General features: G+C 35.3%; 1 protein-coding gene across 1 annotated transcript in view; it reads left to right on the top strand.

Annotated features, from left to right (window-relative positions):
* LOC129231157 (homeobox protein DBX1-B-like) overlaps positions 1 to 13,891 on the top strand; it is a 52,890-nt gene that overhangs the window by 19,472 nt on the left and 19,527 nt on the right. The window contains exon 2 of the mRNA XM_054865405.1: positions 13,264 to 13,383. Coding sequence (XP_054721380.1) covers positions 13,264 to 13,383 — 120 coding nt within the window. The remainder of the gene's footprint in view (positions 1 to 13,263; positions 13,384 to 13,891) is intronic.

Here is a 13,891-nt window from a genome sequence, read left to right as displayed (position 1 = left end):
TTCTAAGCAGTGGAGCGATGTCCTATACTGTATCTGCAGTAGTTTGCACAAGTTGCAATCTTGAGAAAAGTTTTGTAGAGCAATAGCGATCAATATAACTCAACCAACGTTGAGGTTGTCAATTGAGGTACGTGTTTTAAGAGACTTTTTTCACCGCCTTTAAGGGTGTGGCGTTATAATTTTTTTCTATTGCGTAATTTGCTTTTCAAAGTGAATTTTCAATCGATTTTCAAAAAATAAACACATAATTACTGATGTGCCAGCAGTGAAGCGATGCCCTTCCCTGTATCTGCAGCAGGTTGCACAAGTTGCCATCTTGAGAAAAGCAATATACAGTCGGATCCCGACTTCCGCGAGGGATGAGTTCCAAGACTCCTCGCGTAAGTCGAAATTTCGCGTTGTGGAAAAGTGTTGTGAATATGACTTTTTTATTTACATACCCAATCATTTTAGACATTTTTAAACACCTTTAAAACTGTTTTAGACCATTTTTTATACATATATTACCGTTTCTTACATAAAGCTGAATTTTTACAGTATTAAAAAAAAAAAGCTGCATCATTGAAACACTGCATTGTAAGAGTTGTACAGTAGATACAATAAGTTACATTTATAACTTAAAAATTGAAGATGATAATTTATGCTGCGCAATCTGATCGTCATTCTAATATATTTTTAAATACAGTAGTTTTGCATTTACATTTATAACATTTACACCTATGGTAATACCCCTCTTTCAGGGTTTCTATAATCTACAATACAAGAGCAGATTGCAATTTCATAATGTTTGCATTTTGCTTAAACACTACTCTCCGAGCTTCATCTTAAAACTAAAGTCTGGACTCTTATACGGATTTCTTTCTCTTGACTTTTAATTATACGTATGAAAGCAATTCATTACTTCAAAACATACAGTGAAAATCACGTTCAAAACTTTTTGATGGTCTTGAAATTTTTATGGACCTGCTAGAGGTTTAAAAAAGGATTGGATTTCGAAAGCGTGTGAAAACTGAATATTTATATACTCTACTAGCTACGTCTTCCGGCGCTGCACGGTCTACGTAAAAAATAAACGTTGTGTCAAGTGACGCATGTTCAACAATCAGGCTTAAATAAAAGAAGAAAATAAAGTAACATTTCGAATCAACGTGTAGAAAAGAGTGATTTTACGACTCAAAATTTGAGTTTAGACCTTGTTGGAGTTTTTTAAAACTCAAAAAGCCCCTGAATGTTCCTGAGCATGAAAGTATCTCTTGCCAAATTCGACAAAGATTCGACGTAAACTGTGGATTTGTATAAGGAACATACACACACACACTTCCACATCCATCCATTCATACCTCATATACCCCCATACCGGGAGAGGGTCATGGGGGTCATGACCCCCTTAAACCGTCGACAATATTATCATTAATCATTTTTGTATGTGTTCATAATTTAATAATTGCCTACGAGACAAATGGGTGTAGAATATCATGCAAATATATTATTACACATTGTTTTCAAATGCTTTAGTGTAAGTGTTTTCGGTAATCGTTTTGATTCATTAATTGTCTGTTAAAGTTAATATTTGAAATAATGCTTCCTTTAATTGTTTCTGATTTTATATAAAAAGTTAGCGCATACTAAGTCTTATTCCTCGCCGACTTGATACTTTTTATTGACACCTTTACAGAGTCAGTAATTTTTCGTGCCTAAAATTCCATATTTTTAACATGAACCCTCCCAAAATGTTAGTCTGTATCCGCCTTTGTCCCTATACCCATTTATGCGTGTGTTTGTAGAGAGAGAGAGATTTTTAGAAATAGTCCCCTTTCTTTCAAAACAAAACTTCAGTAATGTTTAACAGTTGATGATCATTTTCGTTCTTTAGTGAAATATTTGTTAAAAAGATACATCGCCTTCATTTTTTATTATTTTTGATTACGGTGCAAAACTGTAAACCCATTTTTTTGCGAACAAATAAAATACCGAGTTCTCCTAGCTAAGATCCGAAAACGGAGATTCGCTATCAGCAATAAATAATTTATCATCAGAAACCGAGAAAACACAATGAAAAAAATAAAAGAAGTAATTTAGACGCGTTTAAAAAGGACGACATTAATCGTAATTGTACAAAGAAGAGGCAAATTGTTTACATTAATGAGCTATCATTTGATCCTTCATAAATACTCGGATCGTGAATTCATTTCGGAGGGCAAGCATTAGTGATCGCGAACATTATCATTTGCATGGCCATTAAACTCATATTCATAAAGACCATTATCATAAATCAGAAACAACTGTGCAGACTGGAATGCCGCCTTTAAGTGATTTTCCTCCCGATTGGCTCATTTCGCCTTTTCTTGGAGGTGGTTCCGCTCATTTCAATAATTTCGATTTGTTTACGCTTCCATCGTAAACATTAAACGCATTAAGTTTCAAGATTTATTCACCTGATCTCTTCGGGGGCCGAAACCTTTAAATGAATCCACCTCAAAGTGACTTTAGATGTCGTCTCTCATTAAGAGTCCATTTGATATGGTCCTGCTTTATCTAAAATTTCTAGTGAAATCGAAAAGTTGATTTGCTATTTTTCATTCAGTAGGGTCAGTTGGGGTAGAGGGAAATGGAATTTCATTGTGTCAACTTCAGATCCTTCCTTTTCTTTCGGATAAATTGAGGGTTAACATTTTGTAAATTGTGTCCATGACTACGGGAAAAATTTGACTTAAAAACCTAGTGAGGGAAACCCTGTTTCAGAGGCGACTCGTCCCGGGGAGGGGAGGGGGATAACTGCCCTCTCACTTTCGAAAGTAAAGAGGTCTTGCTTCTTACTTTTCAGAGTTAAAAACTAATGATCAATTGAAAAATGTTTATATATATATATATATATATATATATATATATATATATATATATATATATATATATATATATATATATATATAGGGTGGATTGATTTCTTTTACGAAAGTACTAAAAATTCCAAATAAATGGACTTCTCTCATTTTATTTCATAAAAATGAATCTTAGAATTGGAAGGGCAAAATCTACGGTGTCGATCCGTCCCGGTTTTTTAAGGCCATATTCCACATTTTTTGGAGGTCATAGAATCAGTATCGTCAAAAGCCTTTAATATAGCTCAATTCAAAAAAAAAAAAAAAAAAAAAATCATCTTCTGGGGCAGGTCCCCGAAGATGCTGCGCTTTAAGTTTAGCATCTTCGGCAGTTTTACCAACGCCAAGGGTCGCACGCAACCACTGAATCTAAAATTATTTTAAAGGAAAAACAATCACAAATTTAAATTATACGGTAAATTTATGTAAACCACCCACATATGTGTAATTTGCATCAAAATTTAGTCTTCCAAAAAAAGAAAGAATGAAAACCTTTTTCCATTTCTCCCCAGAGTACAGCATATATGTGGTGAGTGAAAATACCTAAATTGAACATCAAAACTAGATGAAAGATGACGTGCAAGACAAAATGTTTTTTGTGACATGAAAGTAGAATTAGTTGAAACTAGTGAATTCGCATTTGTAGACCTGCTGGAGAGGAAATATAAGATCAGGAAACTTAAAAAAAAAAACAACAATTTTTTCCACAGTGCCATCTTCAAACAATGGTGACGGCTACACAATGGTTGGGAAACGCGCGGAGCTCTCTGAATATCTTTTATATAGGGTGTCTCAGTTAAATGTTTCAAAACTCCTAAGAGGGGAAGGATGCATCATGACGCCTCGAAATCATATAGCAATGGAGGGGTGGGGGTGGAAATGAGTTCCCTACCCGAGAAAATTTTGATATGCCGGGAGTATTCCAGATTGTTCGAAGTTCCATGCGCTGAAAATGTGAGGTGTGCATTGTAGCTGATGATAAAAATTTCAAGCACTTTGTTTGACCCATGTACCATTTTCTTTTTTACATGTAAAATTTAAACGATTCTTCACTTACAGTATCTTTCTTTATGATGCTTCTGTGTACATACCACTTCGAGAAAACATTTGCGACCTCACATTGCTTTATGATTTCGAGTCGTCAAGATGCACCAAACTCCTCTTAGGAGTTCTGAAAACAAATTTAAAAGCACAACTCACAAATAGCTTGGTGTCAAAAATTATCACAAGTATAGCAATAAAGTTATTGCATTTTACCCCAACTGACCCTAGGTGCAGTGAGCAGTAGTTCCCTTTTTGCATAATAACAGCATATGCACAGTGTATATTCTGTAGTTTTAAGAATTCGTGGCTCAACTAAATATGTCTATCCCTTTTTAACCTGCAAGACCTCTACTCTCGCGAACGTTACTCCTAGAACTTCCAATTTATAAAAAAAAATGGCCGAAATAAGGTGCAGAGTTAAAATATTGAAAGTTTGAAGAGAAGAAAAAATTTTGTGCAAAAATACGAAACCTAACTTTTTATATGGCCCCCGGATCCTTAAAGTTACATTTAAGAAAATCACAAGCATGAGAAAACAATTATAGTAAAAAGGTAAAAAAAAAAATACTATTTAAATTCATGGAGGTAATGAAGTTCAAAGTTCTAAGGGACTGTACTCTAAATAAGATGAGAATATATCGCCCTACTAGAAAAACGCGAATTATGGTGGTTATTGAACCAAAAAATAAATAAATAAATAAAATGAACGGTAAATATCTATCTTTTACATTGCATTGAAAAATAAAAGGAAATGTTACACTTTGACACGATAAGACCAGGGTTGTAGAGTCGGAGTCGGACTGATTCTCGAGTAAAGGAATCGGAGTCGTTAGAAAACATGCCAACTCCGACTCCGGGCTTATTTTTTCTTTAGTTTTCACTGACTCTCCTTGCATTTTATAAAAAAAACTAGCGACCAATTAGTCCCATTACAGGTGTAAAGGTCTACTAATAAGAAAATAACTGCAATTGGCAATCAGCCGGCTTGATTATTTATTAAATTTTCTGAAATAGCTGCCTCCACCGAGAACATCTAATTTGCATATTTTCATAACCTTCTTTAGCTAATAGCTACTATCAGCAAACGGGTTTGTTGCCTAGTATTTTCTAAGCATTAGTTTTTTTTTTAATTTAAAGTTATCACTTTCAAATATAAATAATATTTTTTTTTACTTCGATGTCAGTTAGAAAATAGAAAAATAAATGTATCCATAAAAACTAAAAACTAAATCACTGATTAAAATGTAAGTAAAACACGAAGTTGATACTTGCAAATGGAAAAACAGTGTTATTTAAATATTTTTAAACAAACTTTGGTGTCAGTAAAAATTTAGAAGAATAAAATGTTGTAAAAAAAATTTAATAAAAGTTGGAACGAATATGAAATAATTTAATAAAAGGCTCCCCTACTTCTAAAAAATGATGCTTTTACTTAGAAAAAACGATTAACATGTAAGCAATAGTATTACATTGACTGATTAACTCTTAAAAATCATACAATTCTGAGAACCATAGGTTTTTAATTCCAAGCACCAGCTAAGCAACGATAAATGCAGTGCCAAATCTAAAGGGTGAGAGGGGGGGCAAGTCACTGCTCGTAGCTTGAATTGAACCTCTTCAGGGGGCCGCAAATTCAAATAAGTTTTAGTGCGAATGGTCGAAAACTTCGTAAAAGGAATTAATATTTCCATATACACTATATGACAAAAATATTGGGACACTTTCAAAAATTCACATTTTTACGGATTTCTCGAAAAATAAAAGACCAATTGCTCTGTAATTTTTTTTCATATAAAAAGTATACTCTAGCTATCCTTTTCAAATAACAATTCAGTCTGCTATTCATTTAGGGGACCAGCAACAAATTAAAGAAAAAACAAAAGGTTTTTGATCATTTTTCGTCTTAAATAGCTGGGAATAAGCTATAAATTTCAGAAATAAGTTAAAAATCTATCTAGACGTTATTTTTATATTTTCGTGAAAGCATGGAGATGTAAGCATTTCTTTCAAAAATGCAAATCTATCTTTTTTGAAGGTTTTCGGCCCATATCACGAAGAGTTTTCCGTCAACCGTTACTAAACTTTCAGAATATTTGACAGCATATTAGGAAAAAATAATAATAAAAATTGAAATTAAAATATTGAAAATTTAAGGAAATATGAACGTTTAAAAAAATTAATTTTTCCCTGCGCATTCGCGAAGGATAGCAATTTATAACCTCCTTAATCGGAAGCTCAGATATATCCTACACCTAATAAAAAAATTCCACTTTGATATCTTTAAAATCTAAAAAGTTATCAGCGATCTAATGAGCCGAATTTTAATAATTCTTGGCTAGTAGTCGAATCGTGAGGGATCGTTTGTAAATAATCCGTTCTTATCATGAACGGCTCATTAGATCGCTGATAACTTTTTAGATTTTAAAGATATCAAGGTGGAATTTTTTTATGAGATGTGGGATATATCTGGGCCTCCTATTAAGATGGTTATAAATTGCTATCTTTTGCGCACGCGCAGTGAAAAATTAATTGCTTTAAACTTTCATATTTCATTAAATTTTCAATATTTTAACTTCAAATTTTTATATTATATTTCTCTAATATGCTGTCAAATATTCTGAAAGTTTAGTAACGTTTGACGAAAAACTCTGCGTGATATGAGCCGAAAACCTTCAAAAAAAAAAAATGCATTTTGAAAGAAATGCTTATATCTCCATGGGTATAAGAGATACTTTCACGAAAATATAAAAATAGATTCTTGATAGGTTTTTAACTTATTTCTGAAATTTATTGCTTATTCCCAGCTATTTGCAAAGAAAAATGATCAGAAACCTTTTTTTTTGTTTCCTCAATTTGTTGCTGGTCTCCTTAATGAATAGCATACTTGATTGTTATTGGAAAATGACGGCTAAAGTATACTCTTTATGTAAAAAGAATCGCAGAGCAATTAATCTTTTATTTCTCAAGAAATCCGTAAAAATGTGAATTTTTTAAAGTGGTTCCAATACTTTTGGTCATATAGTGTATGTTTAGGGGGGTTTCCGGAGTCGGAGTCGGTAGTTTTAAAATCCAGGAGTCGCAGTCGGAGTCGTAGTCGGCTATTTTCCTTTCGACTCCGAAGCCCTGGTTTAGATACTCTACCAAAGTTTCTACAATCTGAGATAGAAAAAAAAAGTATATTAAGTCGCTGTTATGATCCCTGAAAATCATGAACGTAAAGTGGCATTACAAAACGCAGCGTTTTATATCTCGGTGAATATTGGTCGTACTAATGTGATTTTTTTTTTTTTGTGCTTTTGTTCACTCTAAATGTAGCTTTAGGGTTCCGGGGGCTATTCAAAAAGTTAAATTTCGTATTTCTTCACTAAGTGTTTTAATCGCTTCCAAACTTTCAATGTTTTAGACCTGAATCTCATTTTGACCGCTTTTGCAATTGAAAGCATACATCTAGGACTAACGGTTAAGAAAATAGAAGTCTTGCAGGTTAAACGGGGATACTATGTAGATTAGTAAACTAAAATAAGGCAACACTGAAGATGTCATAATGTCGACTTTCAGAACGGATTCTGTAATAGAATTTTCCACGCGTCTTGTTCTAACTACCATTCTGGGTTCAAAGTCAGTTAATTATCTTCATGCAACCGTAATAAAGTTAGAAACATTTTCACTGGTCTCCTTGACTGCAAATGGAAAACCTACCAATGAGCTGCCCATTGTGCCACTTTGTACACGACACTATTAAGATCTACATATTTCCCTATTCCCATGACTTTTATCACCTCAGTGTATAGGGCGAGCGGAAGACACACACACACACAAAAAAAAGTTAATTTGAATTCTGAAATTTTGAATTCAAATTATGTTTTTCTCAATCACGAACTGAGACAGGACCCTACTCATTGGAGTTATTGTTTCTAGAAACGGCTCCTGTAATCCCCCCCCCCCCCCAAAGTCTGCCTCTCCTACTAGGCGGTTACTTGTGTATAGTTGTGTGAGTGCGTAGACCTGTGTGTATGTACGTAGGCGTGTGTGAGTGTATGTGTGTGAAGTCGTGTGTGTATGTGTGTGAACGTGCGTGTGTGTAGGAGATGGACGCCTCCGACCAGGAGAAGCGGATAGCTCAAAACCGGAGCAGCCGCGCCGCCTGCAGAGGACGGTGGGCGGTGGTGCTGCAAAGGCTTCTGGTCCAAGTTGAAAAAGGCACTCACACCAAAAACGGTCAAATGAGAACAATAAGCAATCGTGATTGCTCAAAAAAAATTACATTTTTATTTGAAAAGAAAACTTTTGATTTGGCGCTGTGCTGTTATAAATTTGTTTCTTCTTGCGAGGGGTTATAACTCCCTATCTTCCCTCCTAGCTACGCCACTGGTTCCCCAGTTGCGGGGAAGATCGATAAAAACTGATTTTCTGTCATTATTGAGATTAAGTTAAGACGGGGTATTCAATCTTTTACATTGCGGAACCCTTTGAGTCTACTATCTTCTTGAAGAAAATTCTTGATCAGAAACTCTTTGAACTACTCGTTTCGTTGATGCAAGTTTTTGATCAGAAACCCTTTGAGCTCGTCGCTTTCTTGAAAGAACCTCTTGATCAAAGAGTAGAAAGAAAAAAGGAAAAAGAAAGGATCTCAAAGCTTTATCCTACTCAAATTTACTAACTTATTATTATATCCTTCATTTATCTCAATAGGTACCAAACATCTCAATACGATAATGAATGGTAAAAAAAGCTAATGGTATTTTCTCGTGTGGGGGATGGGGGGGGGACTAAAGTACTTTCTCTGAATAATAAATCACATTTAACGCACATGATTTGCACGAAATTTAAGATCATAATTTTGGCCATAAAATAATTATTTTTACAAGTAAACTGCTTTTTAAAATGCCATCTTTTAAAAAATTATAATTTTACTAAAATTTTGGCTCTTTTGTATGAAGCAAGTAGTGATCACCTACGGAACCCCTGAAAAAGCTCCAAGGAACCCTATGTTTCCGTGGAACCCTGATTGAAGACTTCTGTGTTGAGATTCCGTTCAATCATGTGAATGAATAAAAAATTGGGTTTCGGACTTTGAGTAAAACGATCCCAAAAGCTACTTCGAGAAGTTTCCTTCAAGAATGGAGAAATGTTTGGCAGAGAAAGGAGAATCCCATGAAATTGGCGCTTCTTTTCCACCCCCCGCGTGGTTGGCGCGTGTGAACGACATGGAACAATAATTGCATGTCAGGCGCGACCCGGGGGTTCATTATTATCATTTAATTACGAGGAATGGGCGGCCGAGATTTATTATCGGTTTCCCATCTTCCCTCTTTGGGAAACAGCTGCGATCGCGATGCTTAACACGTGCTTCCATTAAAAACGATCGTTTGCCGAACGAACGAAAAAGAAAGGAAAAACGAAGGCTCCGATCCTCTAAGTGGGGGGAGTCTATTTCCAAGGAGTTGGAAATTAGAAAACATCTATATTGCCCCTTTCCTTGTACATTGTACAACACCCTGTTATCATTTTAGTGTGCGAGATTTAGTCAAAGAGGATGAATTTAAAAAATAGAGAAAGGCTTTTAAGAATTTAGCCTTTCTAAAAGCATCTTCTTCCAAGGAGTAAGTAATTTAAAAAAGGCCGGAATCATCCTTTCCAGTGTATAGTGATATTGTACAACATTCCGTTATCATTTTATTGTACAAGATGAAGTCAAAGAGTATCGAGATTCGATGCATTAAAAAAATAGAGAAAGGCTTTTAAGAATTTAGCCTTTCTAAAAGCATCTTCTTCCAAGGAGTAAGGAATTTAAAAAAGGCCGGAATCATCCTTTCCAGTGTATAGTGATATTGTACAACATTCCGTTATCCTTTTATTGTACAAGATGAAGTCAAAGAGTATCGAGATTCGATGCATTAAAAAAATAGTAAAATGCTTGTCTGCATTTAGTCCTTTCAAAAGCGTCTCATTTCGAAGGAGGTCGGAATTCGTAAACGTCTGCATCATCCTTTTCAGTGTATATTGATGTTGTAGATCATTCCGTTATCATTTCAGTGTACGAGATGAAGTCAAAGCGCATCGAGATTCGATGAATTAAAAAAAGAAAGTAAAAGGCTTGTCTGCATTTAGTCCTTTCAAAAGCGTCTCACTTCGAAAGATGACGGAATTCGTAAACGTCTGCATCATCCTTTTCAGTGTATATTGATGTTGTACATCATTCCGTTATCATTTCAGTGTACGAGATGAGATCAAAGAGCATCGAGATTCGATGCATTTAAAAAATAGTTAAAATACCTGTCGGTATTTAGTCTTTTTTAAGGAAAGGAGGGTGAAGAGTTAAGGAATTAGAAGGAGTAAAGACTTCGAAAACGTCTATATCACCCTTTTCAGTAAAAATTGAGCTGGAGGAGCTTTGATATGAGATATCTAAAATTTCAATTAAAATTATTCAGTGGATTCTTTTGATATGCTTAAAAGCACATTTTTCTGCCGTTTTAGAGAGTGTATGCCATTGCTGAATGTATAAAACTCTAGCTATTCGATAAAAATCTTAACCATAATGCAACAACAACGTCTTTATAGGAATTACTTGAAACTAATGTATTATCGACTGCACATTTCTTTTGTTTTTAAAATTATACCTTGATTTTCGTTTGCGTTGTATTATGAACCTCTACCTGTAAAAAAACTATCACGTAAAATGCAATGAATAATCCACTGAAAATGTCTTGTGCCTTGTGCTTTAATGCTCAGAATGCAATCAAATTTAATATATAAACTAATTTAAGCATGCTGAGTGCTGAACTCATTCACTCTCAGAAAGGCATCGCCCACTTTCGAGAGATCTTCAATTATTAGACAAATGTCGTCAACTTCAACGGTTCTTTCCTCACTGGATCAGAAACAAGGCCAACGAGAGGCTACTTCAGCCTGGTAGGAAACTAAAGAGCCCGGCTCGGGTTCGGAGCGGTATCGATTTGACAAATTTTTTTTTTTGGGGGGGGGGGGGAGCAGGTTCTTGGCGACCCTGTTTAGAACCTCCTGTTTTTGTCGATTTGAAGAAATTTTTTCTCAATTTGACAAAATGTTTGATCGGAGTATTTTTCAGGAAACTAATTCAATTCTAAGCATATTCCAGAGATTTAGCATTCATTTTAATACGACAACAACCTCTTTTCAAAAAATTTACTCCAGTAATTTAAAAGATATTCAGTACTTTTCACTAAATTCACTAAATTTTCAGACATTCAGTAATTTAACAGACGGAAATTTGCTACTGTGAAGTTCACAAATAAAATCAGAAGCCACAATAAAGACCACATTGCTTACAGAGCTTTCGACGCTTGGACAGGCACATCAAGGCTTCAGAGATCATCAACGCTGCAGTTAGACAGGGATATCAGAGATGCCATTCATCTTGCCCATTCTTCCTTGGACATAACTCAAGAACCACTCTTTCCATTTAGACCTCCTAAGAGTACTAAAATCAATACTTACCTACTTGAACCATGCTCTAAAAAAGAACCTACTGAAATCTTATTACAGAAAGGCGAAGACACTGTTCTTTCACTTGCCAAAAAAAAACAGTGTATTAATCTACACAGATGGTTCCTCTGACATTGACTGTAATAGAGGTGGCGCAGGCATCTCCATCATTTATCCCTCAAGAAACAACGTCAAACTTAAAATACCCACTGGCCAGATCGCCTCAAACTTCACCAGCGATTTCATTGCTATTAAAGCGGCTCTTTCTTATTGTCTGTCTTCCCCTACTCCTATAAACCAAAAATTGGAAGAAATTGTGATCTTTTCCGACTCAAAATCAGCACTCGAAGCCATACGTAACGGTGTGACAAGACTGACGCAAGAAATTAATTTTCTTCTTCACTCACTCAACATAACTTGTGTTCTCCAGTGGATCCCCGCTCATGTCGGAATCGAGGGAAATGAGTGTGCAGATGCCCTAGCAAAGGAAGCACCTGACCAAGATCAACCTCAAACAGTCACAGACGTGAATGCTGTTGCCAGGCGAAGGATCTACGATCAGCTTTTCAGCAAGGCAGCAATCCCCAACCTTCACTGCCCAAGAAACCTCTCTTCTACAATAGCTAGGCTACGCACTGGACACTTCAAGGACATGAAGATATTACCAACTATTAATAAATCTTATCCCACCTGCAAGCACTGTCCCCATTTACAACTCATCCCGGATCATGTTTTAACTGTCAGGCCATTATTCGCTCCCTCCTCCAACTTGGAGCACCACCAATTGAAATCCTGTACAGCCATCGGGCTCCAGAATTAGCAGATCTTGTTATCAAGACTTTTGGAGACATCTAAACCTTTCGCACTCTGCGCGTCATCAGACACGACGACAACAACAACAACAACAAAAGACATTAATGATATTGATTGACATTTTATTTATTTCTATAATACGCATGATGGCTAAAGTTACGACGGACATTAAAAGAAGTAAATTATCTTTTGTAATGTCTTCTGTTATACACTGTTAAAACTGTAGACATGGAACCTTTTAATGTGAACGTCATAGAAGCCATTTCTCCGTTAAAGGTGCCATTTGGCTTCCTATGGTGGGTATAAGAGGTGCCCTTTGGTTCCGAATGGCACACTTTAGGGGGTACCGCTTGTGCTATAACGTTTCATTCTAAAAGGTGCCATATGCAACTCGCAGTTTTACCATTGTAGGATCAGAACGAAATCCAATTTGACATGTAAGCTAATTTGAGCAAGCTTAATTCGTTTTTGTTGTCAAAAACAGTGCATTCTAAACGTAATCGGGAAGTTTAGCATTTATTTTAATACGCTAAACTTCCCGACTATGACATAAACGGCTATTTAACAAAATTTTACTAATTAAAAAGACTTTGATCGATATACATGTAGATTGATATTTTATTTATTTTCTTAGTACGCATGATGACTGAGTAATAAGGAGTGCTTTGTTTTTTCTCCAGTACTGTGTACATTGTACAAAAGCGTGCACCTGACGTCATGTGTGAAATTTCTTAAATTTTCTGTTCGATAGAATTTCAGGAATTATAAACGTTATGGTATAATTAGAGTAACATTGCATGTAGATCAGCTTTACGCTTTGAACAGGTCGGTATCTGTTTTTAAGCAGAGATAAAAAGTGCCCTAGGACCTAGGTACATAGGTCTCTTCAATTCGGCTCCAAAGTCGAATTAGGAACCTATTTTGCAACCTGCTCTATCTGCAAAACAGATACCATTTTAACCTATCTGCCTGTCTTTTAGTTTTGACAATATACTTTTAAAAAAAGTATTACGTGTCATATTAATCACATTTTTCAACCACCGTTTGTTATTTATTTTAGGTGAAAGTGTTGGTTCTCAGCTATCACCGCTCACGTACCAGATAAATAAAGGCTTTTCTCGTCACTTTCGCCAACCACCTCCTCTACAATATGTCAACTTCAGGACGCCTTTTGTTTCAGGTAAGTGCGTAGATTTCATTTTGCAAGCTCTCGTAATGTAAACATGATAAAAGCAAAACTTAAAGTTTTATTTTCTGAAATTTATTGAAAAATCCCGGGAATATTCGAAATTTCCTTCAAAAAAAAAATCCCGTTTTATTAACCGGGAATAAACACGCCCCTTTTTGCAGCTACCCCGTGGAACAGGAACCGTTATTTTCAGTCTTTTCCGCGTCGCAAATGTTGCCATTTGGTGATACGTTAACAAATTAAATTCTATTTAATTATAGGTGATTGCAAAATTAGCGAAAAAAATGTTGACTGAAATTTTGTTATAACTATTTTTCGAATACAAAAGTGGTCAATGAAAGAAGAAAGTCTTTCTTTTTTTTTCAGCGAAGGAGGAGGAATTTTGTTTGAATCAATAAATATTTGCTAGCTGTACAAGCTACCAACCAAAATCCTATTAATATCTAAAAATTACCTGACTAGCATTTACAACATTAAAAAGGTTTATAACTGTAATTTT

This window comes from Uloborus diversus, chromosome 10 (genome assembly GCF_026930045.1).
Source record: "Uloborus diversus isolate 005 chromosome 10, Udiv.v.3.1, whole genome shotgun sequence".
NCBI classification, from domain to species: domain Eukaryota; kingdom Metazoa; phylum Arthropoda; class Arachnida; order Araneae; family Uloboridae; genus Uloborus; species Uloborus diversus.
This window is presented reverse-complemented; position numbering and strand designations above follow the sequence as displayed.